Genomic DNA, 13063 nt, shown 5'->3' with positions numbered 1-13063 from the left:
ACAGTGAAGAGGTGACTCTGGGATGCTGGCCTTCTAGGTAGAGTTCCTCTGTCCAGTCTCAACGTCAACAGTGAAGAGGTGACTCCGGGATGCTGGCCTTCTAGGCAGAGTTCCTCTGTCCAGTCTCAACGTCAACAGTGAAGAGGTGACTCTGGGATGCTGGCCTTCTAGGCAGAGTTCCTCTGTCCAGTCTCAACGTCAACAGTGAAGAGGTGACTCTGGGATGCTGGCCTTCTAGGCAGAGTTCCTCTGTCCAGTCTCAACGTCAACAGTGAAGAGGTGACTCCGGGATGCTGGCCTTCTAGGTAGAGTTTCTCTGTCCAGTCTCAACGTCAACAGTGAAGAGGTGACTCCGGGATGCTGGCCTTCTAGGTAGAGTTTCTCTGTCCAGTCTCAACGTCAACAGTGAAGAGGTGACTCCGGGATGCTGGCCTTCTAGGCAGAGTTTCTCTGTCCAGTCTCAACGTCAACAGTGAAGAGGTGACTCCGGGATGCTGGCCTTCTAGGTAGAGTTTCTCTGTCCAGTCTCAACATCAACAGTGAAGAGGTGACTCCGGGATGCTGGCCTTCTAGGTAGAGTTCCTCTGTCCAGTGTCAACATCAACAGTGAAGAGGTGACTCTGGGATGCTGGCCTTCTAGGTAGAGTTCCTCTGTCCAGTCTCAACGTCAACAGTGAAGAGGTGACTCCGGGATGCTGGCCTTCTAGGTAGAGTTCCTCTGTCCAGTCTCAACGTCAACAGTGAAGAGGTGACTCCGGGATGCTGGCCTTCTAGGCAGAGTTCCTCTGTCCAGTCTCAACGTCAACAGTGAAGAGGTGACTCCGGGATGCTGGCCTTCTAGGCAGAGTTCCTCTGTCCAGTCTCAACATCAACAGTGAAGAGGTGACTCTGGGATGCTGGCCTTCTAGGTAGAGTTCCTCTGTCCAGTCTCAACGTCAACAGTGAAGAGGTGACTCCTGGATGCTGGCCTTCTAGGTAGAGTTTCTCTGTCCAGTCTCAACGTCAACAGTGAAGAGGTGACTCCGGGATGCTGGCCTTCTAGGCAGAGTTCCTCTGTCCAGTCTCAACGTCAACAGTGAAGAGGTGACTCCTGGATGCTGGCCTTCTAGGTAGAGTTTCTCTGTCCAGTCTCAACGTCAACAGTGAAGAGGTGACTCCGGGATGCTGGCCTTCTAGGTAGAGTTCCTCTGTCCAGTCTCAACGTCAACAGTGAAGAGGTGACTCCGGGATGCTGGCCTTCTAGGTAGAGTTTCTCTGTCCAGTCTCAACGTCAACAGTGAAGAGGTGACTCCGGGATGCTGGCCTTCTAGGCAGAGTTCCTCTGTCCAGTCTCAACGTCAACAGTGAAGAGGTGACTCCGGGATGCTGGCCTTCTAGGCAGAGTTCCTCTGTCCAGTCTCAACGTCAACAGTGAAGAGGTGACTCCGGGATGCTGGCCTTCTAGGCAGGGTTCCTCTGTCCAGTCTCAACATCAACAGTGAAGAGGTGACTCCAGGATGCTGGCCTTCTAGGCAGAGTTCCTCTGTCCAGTCTCAACGTCAACAGTGAAGAGGTGACTCCGGGATGCTGGCCTTCTAGGTAGAGTTCCTCTGTCCAGTCTCAACGTCAACAGTGAAGAGGTGACTCCGGGATGCTGGCCTTCTAGGTAGAGTTCCTCTGTCCAGTCTCAACGTCAACAGTGAAGAGGTGACTCCGGGATGCTGGCCTTCTAGGTAGAGTTCCTCTGTCCAGTCTCAACATCAACAGTGAAGAGGTGACTCCGGGATGCTGGCCTTCTAGGTAGAGTTCCTCTGTCCAGTCTCAACGTCAACAGTGAAGAGGTGACTCCGGGATGCTGGTCTTCTAGGCAGAGTTTCTCTGTCCAGTCTCAACATCAACAGTGAAGAGGTGACTCCGGGATGCTGGCCTTCTAGGTAGAGTTCCTCTGTCCAGTCTCAACGTCAACAGTGAAGAGGTGACTCCGGGATGCTGGCCTTCTAGGTAGAGTTCCTCTGTCCAGTCTCAACGTCAACAGTGAAGAGGTGACTCCGGGATGCTGGCCTTCTAGGCAGAGTTCCTCTGTCCAGTCTCAACGTCAACAGTGAAGAGGTGACTCCGGGATGCTGGCCTTCTAGGCAGAGTTCCTCTGTCCAGTCTCAACATCGACAGTGAAGAGGTGACTCTGGGATGCTGGCCTTCTAGGTAGAGTTCCTCTGTCCAGTCTCAACGTCAACAGTGAAGAGGTGACTCCTGGATGCTGGCCTTCTAGGTAGAGTTTCTCTGTCCAGTCTCAACGTCAACAGTGAAGAGGTGACTCCGGGATGCTGGCCTTCTAGGCAGAGTTCCTCTGTCCAGTCTCAACGTCAACAGTGAAGAGGTGACTCCTGGATGCTGGCCTTCTAGGTAGAGTTTCTCTGTCCAGTCTCAACGTCAACAGTGAAGAGGTGACTCCGGGATGCTGGCCTTCTAGGTAGAGTTCCTCTGTCCAGTCTCAACGTCAACAGTGAAGAGGTGACTCCGGGATGCTGGCCTTCTAGGTAGAGTTTCTCTGTCCAGTCTCAACGTCAACAGTGAAGAGGTGACTCCGGGATGCTGGCCTTCTAGGCAGAGTTCCTCTGTCCAGTCTCAACGTCAACAGTGAAGAGGTGACTCCGGGATGCTGGCCTTCTAGGCAGAGTTCCTCTGTCCAGTCTCAACGTCAACAGTGAAGAGGTGACTCCGGGATGCTGGCCTTCTAGGCAGGGTTCCTCTGTCCAGTCTCAACATCAACAGTGAAGAGGTGACTCCAGGATGCTGGCCTTCTAGGCAGAGTTCCTCTGTCCAGTCTCAACGTCAACAGTGAAGAGGTGACTCCGGGATGCTGGCCTTCTAGGTAGAGTTCCTCTGTCCAGTCTCAACGTCAACAGTGAAGAGGTGACTCCGGGATGCTGGCCTTCTAGGTAGAGTTCCTCTGTCCAGTCTCAACGTCAACAGTGAAGAGGTGACTCCGGGATGCTGGTCTTCTAGGTAGAGTTCCTCTGTCCAGTCTCTCCGTTAACAGTGAAGAGGTGACTCCGGGATGCTGGCCTTCTAGGTAGAGTTCCTCTGTCCAGTCTCAACGTCAACAGTGAAGAGGTGACTCCGGGATGCTGGTCTTCTAGGTAGAGTTCCTCTGTCCAGTCTCTCCGTTAACAGTGAAGAGGTGACTCCGGGATGCTGGCCTTCTAGGCAGAGTTTCTCTGTCCAGTCTCAACATCAACAGTGAAGAGGTGACTCCGGGATGCTGGTCTTCTAGGTAGAGTTCCTCTGTCCAGTCTCTCCGTTAACAGTGAAGAGGTGACTCCGGGATGCTGGTCTTCTAGGTAGAGTTCCTCTGTCCAGTCTCAACGTCAACAGTGAAGAGGTGACTCCGGGATGCTGGCCTTCTAGGTAGAGTTCCTCTGTCCAGTCTCAACGTCAACAGTGAAGAGGTGACTCCGGGATGCTGGCCTTCTAGGTAGAGTTCCTCTGTCCAGTCTCAACGTCAACAGTGAAGAGGTGACTCCGGGATGCTGGTCTTCTAGGTAGAGTTCCTCTGTCCAGTCTCTCCGTTAACAGTGAAGAGGTGACTCCGGGATGCTGGCCTTCTAGGCAGAGTTTCTCTGTCCAGTCTCAACATCAACAGTGAAGAGGTGACTCCGGGATGCTGGTCTTCTAGGTAGAGTTCCTCTGTCCAGTCTCTCCGTTAACAGTGAAGAGGTGACTCCGGGATGCTGGTCTTCTAGGTAGAGTTCCTCTGTCCAGTCTCTCCGTTAACAGTGAAGAGGTGACTCCGGGATGCTGGTCTTCTAGGTAGAGTTCCTCTGTCCAGTCTCAACGTCAACAGTGAAGAGGTGACTCCGGGATGCTGGCCTTCTAGGTAGAGTTCCTCTGTCCAGTCTCAACGTCAACAGTGAAGAGGTGACTCCGGGATGCTGGCCTTCTAGGCAGAGTTCCTCTGTCCAGTCTCAACGTCAACAGTGAAGAGGTGACTCCGGGATGCTGGCCTTCTAGGTAGAGTTTCTCTGTCCAGTCTCAACGTCAACAGTGAAGAGGTGACTCCGGGATGCTGGCCTTCTAGGTAGAGTTTCTCTGTCCAGTCTCAACGTCAACAGTGAAGAGGTGACTCCGGGATGCTGGCCTTCTAGGTAGAGTTCCTCTGTCCAGTCTCAACATCAACAGTGAAGAGGTGACTCTGGGATGCTGGCCTTCTAGGCAGAGTTCCTCTGTCCAGTCTCAACGTCAACAGTGAAGAGGTGACTCCGGGATGCTGGCCTTCTAGGTAGAGTTCCTCTGTCCAGTCTCAACGTCAACAGTGAAGAGGTGACTCCGGGATGCTGGTCTTCTAGGTAGAGTTCCTCTGTCCAGTCTCAACGTCAACAGTGAAGAGGTGACTCCGGGATGCTGGCCTTCTAGGTAGAGTTCCTCTGTCCAGTCTCAACATCAACAGTGAAGAGGCGACTCTGGGATGCTGGCCTTCTAGGTAGAGTTTCTCTGTCCAGTCTCAACGTCAACAGTGAAGAGGTGACTCCGGGATGCTGGCCTTCTAGGTAGAGTTCCTCTGTCCAGTCTCAACATCAACAGTGAAGAGGCGACTCTGGGATGCTGGCCTTCTAGGTAGAGTTCCTCTGTCCAGTCTCAACGTCAACAGTGAAGAGGTGACTCTGGGATGCTGGTCTTCTAGGCAGAGTTCCTCTGTCCAGTCTCAACATCAACAGTGAAGAGGTGACTCCGGGATGCTGGCCTTCTAGGTAGAGTTCCTCTGTCCAGTCTCAACGTCAACAGTGAAGAGGTGACTCCGGGATGCTGGCCTTCTAGGTAGAGTTCCTCTGTCCAGTCTCAACATCAACAGTGAAGAGGTGACTCTGGGATGCTGGTCTTCTAGGCAGAGTTCCTCTGTCCAGTCTCAACGTCAACAGTGAAGAGGTGACTCCGGGATGCTGGTCTTCTAGGTAGAGTTCCTCTGTCCAGTCTCAACGTCAACAGTGAAGAGGTGACTCCGGGATGCTGGCCTTCTAGGCAGAGTTCCTCTGTCCAGTCTCAACGTCAACAGTGAAGAGGTGACTCCGGGATGCTGGTCTTCTAGGTAGAGTTTCTCTGTCCAGTCTCAACATCAACAGTGAAGAGGTGACTCCGGGATGCTGGTCTTCTAGGTAGAGTTCCTCTGTCCAGTCTCAACATCAACAGTGAAGAGGTGACTCCGGGATGCTGGCCTTCTAGGTAGAGTTCCTCTGTCCAGTCTCAACATCAACAGTGAAGAGGTGACTCCGGGATGCTGGTCTTCTAGGCAGAGTTCCTCTGTCCAGTCTCAACATCAACAGTGAAGAGGTGACTCCGGGATGCTGGCCTTCTAGGTAGAGTTCCTCTGTCCAGTGTGTGTTTTGTCCATGTTAATATTTTTTTTTATTGGCCAGCATCCCGGAATTTGAATTTGAATTAAAATATGCAGTTGTATCAAGTCTTAAATGTATATTAGCCAATCACAGACGACAGAACCCCCAGAACCCCCAGGAACCACCACTTCATCACTAACAGTAATACTTCTAACAGTCTACTGTCCTCATTTTTCAAATGTAATGTTATTTCCTGCTCCTTTTCTCCTCTCCTCCTCCTCCTTCTACTGCACTACTTTTTACTATGGCCTGTAGTCCTCTGGTCCAAATTACTGCACTACTATTTACTATGGCCCATAGTCCCTTGGTCCAAATTACTGCACTACTATTTACTATGGCCCATAGTCCTCTGGTCCAAATTACTGCACTATATAGAGAGTAGGGTGCCATTGGAAACAGAGCCCGCCCTCTATGCAGACACACACACACACACACACTCAGCAGCAACAACAACATGCTGTTTTCTTACGCAGATTGCTGATTTGATTAGAATCTGCCTGCTGGCTCAGCGTTCCATGTGTGTGTGTGTGTTTGGCAGGCTGTTGACTCAGTGCTCCGTGTGTGTGTGTGTGTGTGTGTGTGTGTGTGTGTGTTTGGCAGGCTGTTAACTCAGTGTGGGCGCATAGCTAATGTTACGGGCCAAAGAATGCAATCTTTTCTTGGAAAGAGAATCAACTCGTGTGTGTGTGTGTGTGTGTGTGTGTGTGTGTGTGTGTGTGTGTGTGCTTGCCATTTTGTGCAACTTGTGTGTGTCATTTGACTTGTGTGTATGTGTGTGTTTAATTCTACTTGAACAAAACAACAGTGGAATAGTTTGTTTTGAACTTAGAATACAAATGTGTTTCTCGGATTTGATGTAAAGCCTCTCCAAGAATGGTTTAGAGCAGAAAGATGATTGTTGTCTCTCTCCTCTCCCTAGACGGTGTCTGACATAGAGAGAGGCTGGATCCTCGTTAACAAGGACCAGCACAGACAGCTGAAATCACTGCAGGAGAAAGGATCCAAGAAAGAAGTAAGTATGGGCTGATCCTCGTAACGCAACACCGTCTCCTCCGGCTGTAACCGTGTCCTCCGGCTGTAACCGTCTCCTCCGGCTGTAACAGTCTCCTCCGGCTGTAACCGTGTCCTCCGGCTGTAACCGTGTCCTCCGGCTGTAACCGTGTCCTCCGGCTGTAACCGTGTCCTCCGGCTGTAACCGTCTCCTCCTGCTGTAACCGTGTCCTCCTGCTGTAACCGTGTCCTCCTGCTGTAACCGTGTCCTCCTGCTGTAACCGTGTCCTCCTGCTGTAATCGTGTCGGCCGGCTGTAACCGTGTCGGCCGGCTGTAACCGTGTCGGCCGGCTGTAACCGTGTCGGCCGGCTGTAACCGTGTCGGCCGGCTGTAACCGTGTCGGCCGGCTGTAACCGTGTCGGCCGGCTGTAACCGTGTCGGCCGGCGGTAAACGTGTCGGCCGGCGGTAAACGTGTCGGCCGGCGGTAACCCTGTCGGCCGGCTGTAACCGTGTCGGCCGGCGGTAACCCTGTCGGCCGGCGGTAACCCTGTCGGCCGGCTGTAACCGTGTCCTCCAGCTATAGTGGAGAAGAAGCTAACAATCCACACCTTGTACTCTTTGTCATGTCACAGGGATATTGTCATGCTGAAACAGGAAACAACCTTTCCCAAACTTTTGCCACAAAGTTGGAAGTACAGAATCTTCTGGAATGTCATTGTATGTTGTAGCGTTAAGATTTCCCTTCACTGGAACTAAGAGGCCCAAACCATGAGAAACAGCCCCAGACCATTATTCCTTCTCCATCAAACTCTACAGTTGGCACTAACCATTCTCCTGGCGTTTCCACTGCTCCAGAGTCCAATGACGGCGAGCTTTACACCACTCCAGTTGACACTTGGCATTGCGCATGGTGATCTTAGGCTTGTGTGCGGCTGCTCGGCCATGGAAACCCATTTCATGAAGCTCCCGGCGAACAGTTCTTGTGCCGACGTCGCTTCCAGAGGCAGTTTGGAACTCGGTAGTGAGTGTTGCAACCGAGAACAGACTGACTTGTCAGCAGCAGGTGTGGCTGAAATAGATCCACTGATTTGGAGGGTTCTCCACATACTGCTGTGTATACAGTGAATATCAAATGATTTTCCAGTGCTTCTCTACGTCTCTCTCCAGTTCATTAGGCTGTGCCAGACGCTGAAGTACTTCGGCTACATACAGTTTGACCCGTGTGTGACAGACTTCCCGGAGAAGGGCTGTCACGCGATCGTCTCCGCTGGCAACAACGAACTCAACTTCCAGGTCAAGCTACCCAATGAGCAGATGAAAGAGGGGAGCTTCAAGGTCACGCGCATGAGGTGCTGGAGGGTCACTTCCTCTGTAAGTAACCCTCCCCCAAATTACGTTACTCTCTCTATTCTCCTCTCCTCCTTTCTCCTCTCCTCTATTGTCCTCTATTCTCCTCTCCTCTCCTCTATTCTCCTCTCCTCTATTCTCCTCTCCTCTATTCTCCTCTGCTATCCTCTTCTCTATTCTCCTCTTCTCTATTCTCCTCTTCTCTATTCTCCTCTCCTCTATTCTCCTCTCCTCTCTTCTCCTCTTCTCTATTCTCCGCTCCTCTCCCCTTCTCTATTCGCCTCTATTCTCCTCTTCTCTATTCTCCTCTTCTCTATTCTCCTCTCCTCTCCTCTATTCTCCTCTCCTCTCTTCTCCTCTTCTCTATTCTCCTCTCCTCTCCCCTTCTCTATTCTCCTCTCCTCCTTTCTCCTCTCCTCTATTGTCCTCTATTCTCCTCTCCTCTCCTCTATTCTCCTCTCCTCTATTCTCCTCTCCTCTATTCTCCTCTCCTCTTCTCTATTCTCCTCTCCTCTCCCCTTCTCTATTCTCCTCTTCTCTATTCCCCTCTCCTCTTCTCTATTCTCCTCTCCTCTCCTCTATTCTCCTCTCCTCTATTATCCTCTCCTCTATTATCCTCTCCTCTATTCTCCTCTCCTCTATTCTCCTCTCCTCTATTCTCCTCTCCTCTCCTCTTCTCTATTCTCCTCTTCTCTATTCTCCTCTTCTCTATTCTCCTCTCTTCTCCTCTCCTCTTCTCTATTCTCCTCTCCTCTCCCCTTCTCTATTCTCCTCTTCTCTATTCCCCTCTCCTCTTCTCTATTCTCCTCTCCTCTCCTCTATTCTCCTCTCCTCTATTATCCTCTCCTCTATTATCCTCTCCTCTATTATCCTCTCCTCTATTATCCTCTCCTCTATTCTCCTCTCCTCTATTCTCCTCTCCTCTATTCTCCTCTCCTCTATTCTCCTCTTCTCTATTCCCCTCTCCTCTCCTCTATTCTCCTCTCCTCTATTATCCTCTCCTCTCCTCTCCTCTTCTCTATTCTCCTCTTCTCCTCTCCTCTTCTCTATTCTCCTCTTCTCTATTCTCCTCTCCTCTCTTCTCCTCTTCTCTATTCTCCTCTCCTCTCCCCTTCTCTATTCTCCTCTCCTCTATTCTCCTCTATTCTCCTCTCTATTATCCTCTTCTCTATTCTCCTCTCCTCTTCTCTATTCTCCTCTCCTCTTCTCTATTCTCCTCTTCTCTATTCTCCTCTCCTCTCCTCTATTCTCCTCTCCTCTCTTCTCCTCTTCTCTATTCTCCTCTCCTCTCCCCTTCTCTATTCTCCTCTCCTCCTTTCTCCTCTCCTCTATTGTCCTCTATTCTCCTCTCCTCTCCTCTATTCTCCTCTCCTCTATTCTCCTCTCCTCTATTCTCCTCTCCTCTTCTCTATTCTCCTCTCCTCTCCCCTTCTCTATTCTCCTCTTCTCTATTCCCCTCTCCTCTTCTCTATTCTCCTCTCCTCTCCTCTATTCTCCTCTCCTCTATTATCCTCTCCTCTATTATCCTCTCCTCTATTCTCCTCTCCTCTATTCTCCTCTCCTCTATTCTCCTCTCCTCTCCTCTTCTCTATTCTCCTCTTCTCTATTCTCCTCTTCTCTATTCTCCTCTCTTCTCCTCTCCTCTTCTCTATTCTCCTCTCCTCTCCCCTTCTCTATTCTCCTCTTCTCTATTCCCCTCTCCTCTTCTCTATTCTCCTCTCCTCTCCTCTATTCTCCTCTCCTCTATTATCCTCTCCTCTATTATCCTCTCCTCTATTATCCTCTCCTCTATTATCCTCTCCTCTATTCTCCTCTCCTCTATTCTCCTCTCCTCTATTCTCCTCTCCTCTATTCTCCTCTTCTCTATTCCCCTCTCCTCTCCTCTATTCTCCTCTCCTCTATTATCCTCTCCTCTCCTCTCCTCTTCTCTATTCTCCTCTTCTCCTCTCCTCTTCTCTATTCTCCTCTTCTCTATTCTCCTCTCCTCTCTTCTCCTCTTCTCTATTCTCCTCTCCTCTCCCCTTCTCTATTCTCCTCTCCTCTATTCTCCTCTATTCTCCTCTCTATTATCCTCTTCTCTATTCTCCTCTCCTCTTCTCTATTCTCCTCTCCTCTTCTCTATTCTCCTCTTCTCTATTCTCCTCTCCTCTCCTCTTCTCTATTCTCCTCTTCTCTATTCTCCTCTCCTCTCTTCTCCTCTCCTCTCTTCTCCTCTTCTCTATTCTCCTCTCCCCTTCTCTATTCTCCTCTCATCTTCTCTATTCTCCTCTTCTCCTCTCCTCTTCTCTATTCTCCTCTCCTCTATTCTCCTCTTTTCTCCTCTCCTCTATTCTCCTCTATTCTCCTATATTCTCCTCTCCTCTATTCTCCTCTCCTCTTCTCTATTCTCCTCTGCTCTCCTCTTCTCTATTCTCCTCTCCTCTCCCCTTCTCTATTCTCCTCTCCTCTATTCTCCTCTTCTCTATTCTCCTCTTCTCTATTCTCCTCTTCTCTATTCTCCTCTCCTCTTCTCTATTCTCCTCTTCTCTATTCTCCTCTCCTCTCCTCTATTCTCCTCTTCTCTATTCTCCTCTCCTCTTCTCTATTCTCCTCTCTTCTTCTCTATTCTCCTCTCTTCTCCTCTCCTCTCTTCTCCTCTTCTCTATTCTCCTCTCCTCTTCTCTATTCTCCTCTCATCTCTTCTCCTCTTCTCTATTCTCCTCTCCTCTCCCCTTCTCTATTCTCCTCTCCTCTCTTCTCCTCTTCTCTATTCTCCTCTTCTCTATTCTCCTCTTCTCCTCTCCTCTTCTCTATTCTCCTCTCCTCTCTTCTCCTCTTCTCTATTCTCCTCTCCTCTCCCCTTCTCTATTCTCCTCTCCTCTATTCTCCTCTCCTCTATTCTCCTCTCTATTCTCCTCTTCTCTATTCTCCTCTCCTCTTCTCTATTATCCTCTTCTCTATTCTCCTCTCTTCTCCTCTTCTCTCTTCTCCTCTTCTCTATTATCCTCTCCTCTCCCCTTCTCTATTCTCTTCTCCTCTATTCTCCTCTATTCTCCTCTCCTCTATTCTCCTCTCCTCTATTCTCCTCTATTCTATTCTCCTCTTCTCTATTCTCCTCTTCTCTATTCTCCTCTCCTCTATTCTCCTCTCCTCTTCTCTATTCTCCTCTTCTCTATTCTCCTCTTCTCTATTCTCCTCTCTTCTCCTCTCCTCTTCTCTATTCTCTTCTCCTCTATTCTCCTCTATTCTCCTCTCCTCTATTCTCCTCTCCTCTATTCTCCTCTATTCTATTCTCCTCTTCTCTATTCTCCTCTTCTCTATTCTCCTCTCCTCTATTCTCCTCTCCTCTTCTCTATTCTCCTCTTCTCTATTCTCCTCTTCTCTATTCTCCTCTCTTCTCCTCTCCTCTTCTCTATTCTCCTCTCCTCTCCCCTTCTCTATTCTCCTCTTCTCTATTCCCCTCTCCTCTTCTCTATTCTCCTCTCCTCTATTCTCCTCTCCTCTATTATCCTCTCCTCTATTCTCCTCTCCTCTATTCTCCTCTCCTCTATTCTCCTCTCCTCTATTCTCCTCTCCTCTATTCTCCTCTCCTCTATTCTCCTCTTCTCTATTCCCCTCTCCTCTTCTCTATTCCCCTCTCCTCTTCTCTATTCTCCTCTCCTCTCCTCTATTCTCCTCTCCTCTATTCTCCTCTCCTCTATTCTCCTCTCCTCTATTCTCCTCTCCTCTATTCTCCTCTTCTCTATTCTATTCTCCTCTTCTCTATTCTCCTCTTCTCTATTCTCCTCTTCTCTATTCTCCTCTATTCTCCTCTTCTCTATTCTCCTCTATTCTCCTCTCTTCTTTTCTCCTCTCTTCTCCTCTCTTCTCCTCTCCTCTTCTCTATTCTCCTCTCCTCTTCTCTATTCTCTTCTCCTCTCATCTTCTCTATTCTCCTCTCATCTTTTCTATTCTCCTCTTCTCCTCTCCTCTTCTCTATTCTCCTCTTCTCTATTCTCCTCTCTTCTCCTCTTCTCTATTCTCCTCTCCTCTCCTCTCCCCTTCTCTATTCTCCTCTCCTCTATTCTATTCTCCTCTCCTCTATTCTCCTCTCTATTATCCTCTTCTCTATTCTCCTCTCCTCTTCTCTATTCTCCTCTCCTCTTCTCTATTCTCCTCTTCTCTATTCTCCTCTCCTCTCCTCTTCTCTATTCTCCTCTCCTCTTCTCTATTCTCCTCTCCTCTCTTCTCCTCTCCTCTCTTCTCCTCTCCTCTCTTCTCCTCTTCTCTATTCTCCTCTCCTCTTCTCTATTCTCCTCTCCTCTTCTCTATTCTCCTCTTCTCCTCTCCTCTTCTCTATTCTCCTCTCCTCTCTTCTCCTCTTCTCTATTCTCCTCTCCTCTCCCCTTCTCTATTCTCCTCTCCTCTATTCTCCTCTCCTCTATTCTCCTCTCTATTCTCCTCTTCTCTCTTCTCCTCTTCTCTATTCTCCTAACCTCTCCCCTTCTCTATTCTCCTCTCCTCTATTCTCCTCTCCTCTATTCTCCTCTTCTCTATTCTTCTCTATTCTCCTCTCCTCTTCTCTATTCTCCTCTCCTCTTCTCTATTCTCCTCTCCCCTTCTCTATTCTCCTCTCCTCTATTCTCCTCTTTTCTCCTCTCCTCTATTCTCCTCTATTCTCCTATATTCTCCTCTCCTCTATTCTCCTCTCCTCTTCTCTATTCTCCTCTGCTCTGCTCTCCTCTTCTCTATTCTCCTCTCCTCTCCCCTTCTCTATTCTCCTCTCCTCTATTCTCCTCTCCTCTCCCCTTCTCTATTCTCCTCTCCTCTATTCTCCTCTCTATTCTCCTCTTCTCTATTCTCCTCTTCTCTATTCTCCTCTTCTCTATTCTCCTCTCCTCTCCTCTATTCTCCTCTTTTCTCCTCTCCTCTATTCTCCTCTATTCTCCTATATTCTCCTCTCCTCTATTCTCCTCTCCTCTTCTCTATTCTCCTCTGCTCTCCTCTTCTCTATTCTCCTCTCCTCTCCCCTTCTCTATTCCCCTCTCCTCTATTCTCCTCTCCTCTCCTCTATTCTCCTCTCTATTCTCCTCTTCTCTATTCTCCTCTCCTCTTCTCTATTCTCCTCTCTATTCTCCTCTTCTCTATTCTCCTCTCCTCTCCTCTATTCTCCTCTCCTCTATTCTCCTCTCTATTCTCCTCTTCTCTATTCTCCTCTCCTCTTCTCTATTCTCCTCTTCTCTATTCTCCTCTCCTCTATTCTCCTCTCTATTCTCCTCTTCTCTATTCCCCTCTCCTCTATTCTCCTCTCCTCTCCTCTATTCTCCTCTCCTCTATTCTCCTCTCCTCTATTCTCCTCTCCTCTATTCTCCTCTCTATTCTCCTCTTCTCTATTCT

At 49.4% G+C, this 13063-nt stretch overlaps 1 protein-coding gene across 2 annotated transcripts in view; it reads left to right on the top strand.

The window, feature by feature from the left end:
* The window catches only part of LOC139414881 (sorting nexin-17-like), an 82685-nt gene that overhangs the window by 51516 nt on the left and 18106 nt on the right, over positions 1 to 13063 (top strand). For both annotated transcript variants that reach the window (XM_071162478.1, XM_071162479.1), the window contains exons 9-10: positions 6289 to 6381; positions 7529 to 7732. In XM_071162478.1, coding sequence (XP_071018579.1) covers positions 6289 to 6381; positions 7529 to 7732 — 297 coding nt within the window. The remainder of the gene's footprint in view (positions 1 to 6288; positions 6382 to 7528; positions 7733 to 13063) is intronic.

This window comes from Oncorhynchus clarkii, chromosome 8, assembly GCF_045791955.1.
Source record: "Oncorhynchus clarkii lewisi isolate Uvic-CL-2024 chromosome 8, UVic_Ocla_1.0, whole genome shotgun sequence".
Taxonomy (NCBI): Eukaryota; Metazoa; Chordata; class Actinopteri; order Salmoniformes; family Salmonidae; genus Oncorhynchus; species Oncorhynchus clarkii.
Note: the sequence above shows the minus strand (reverse complement) of the source record. Positions and strands in the feature narration are given on the sequence as shown.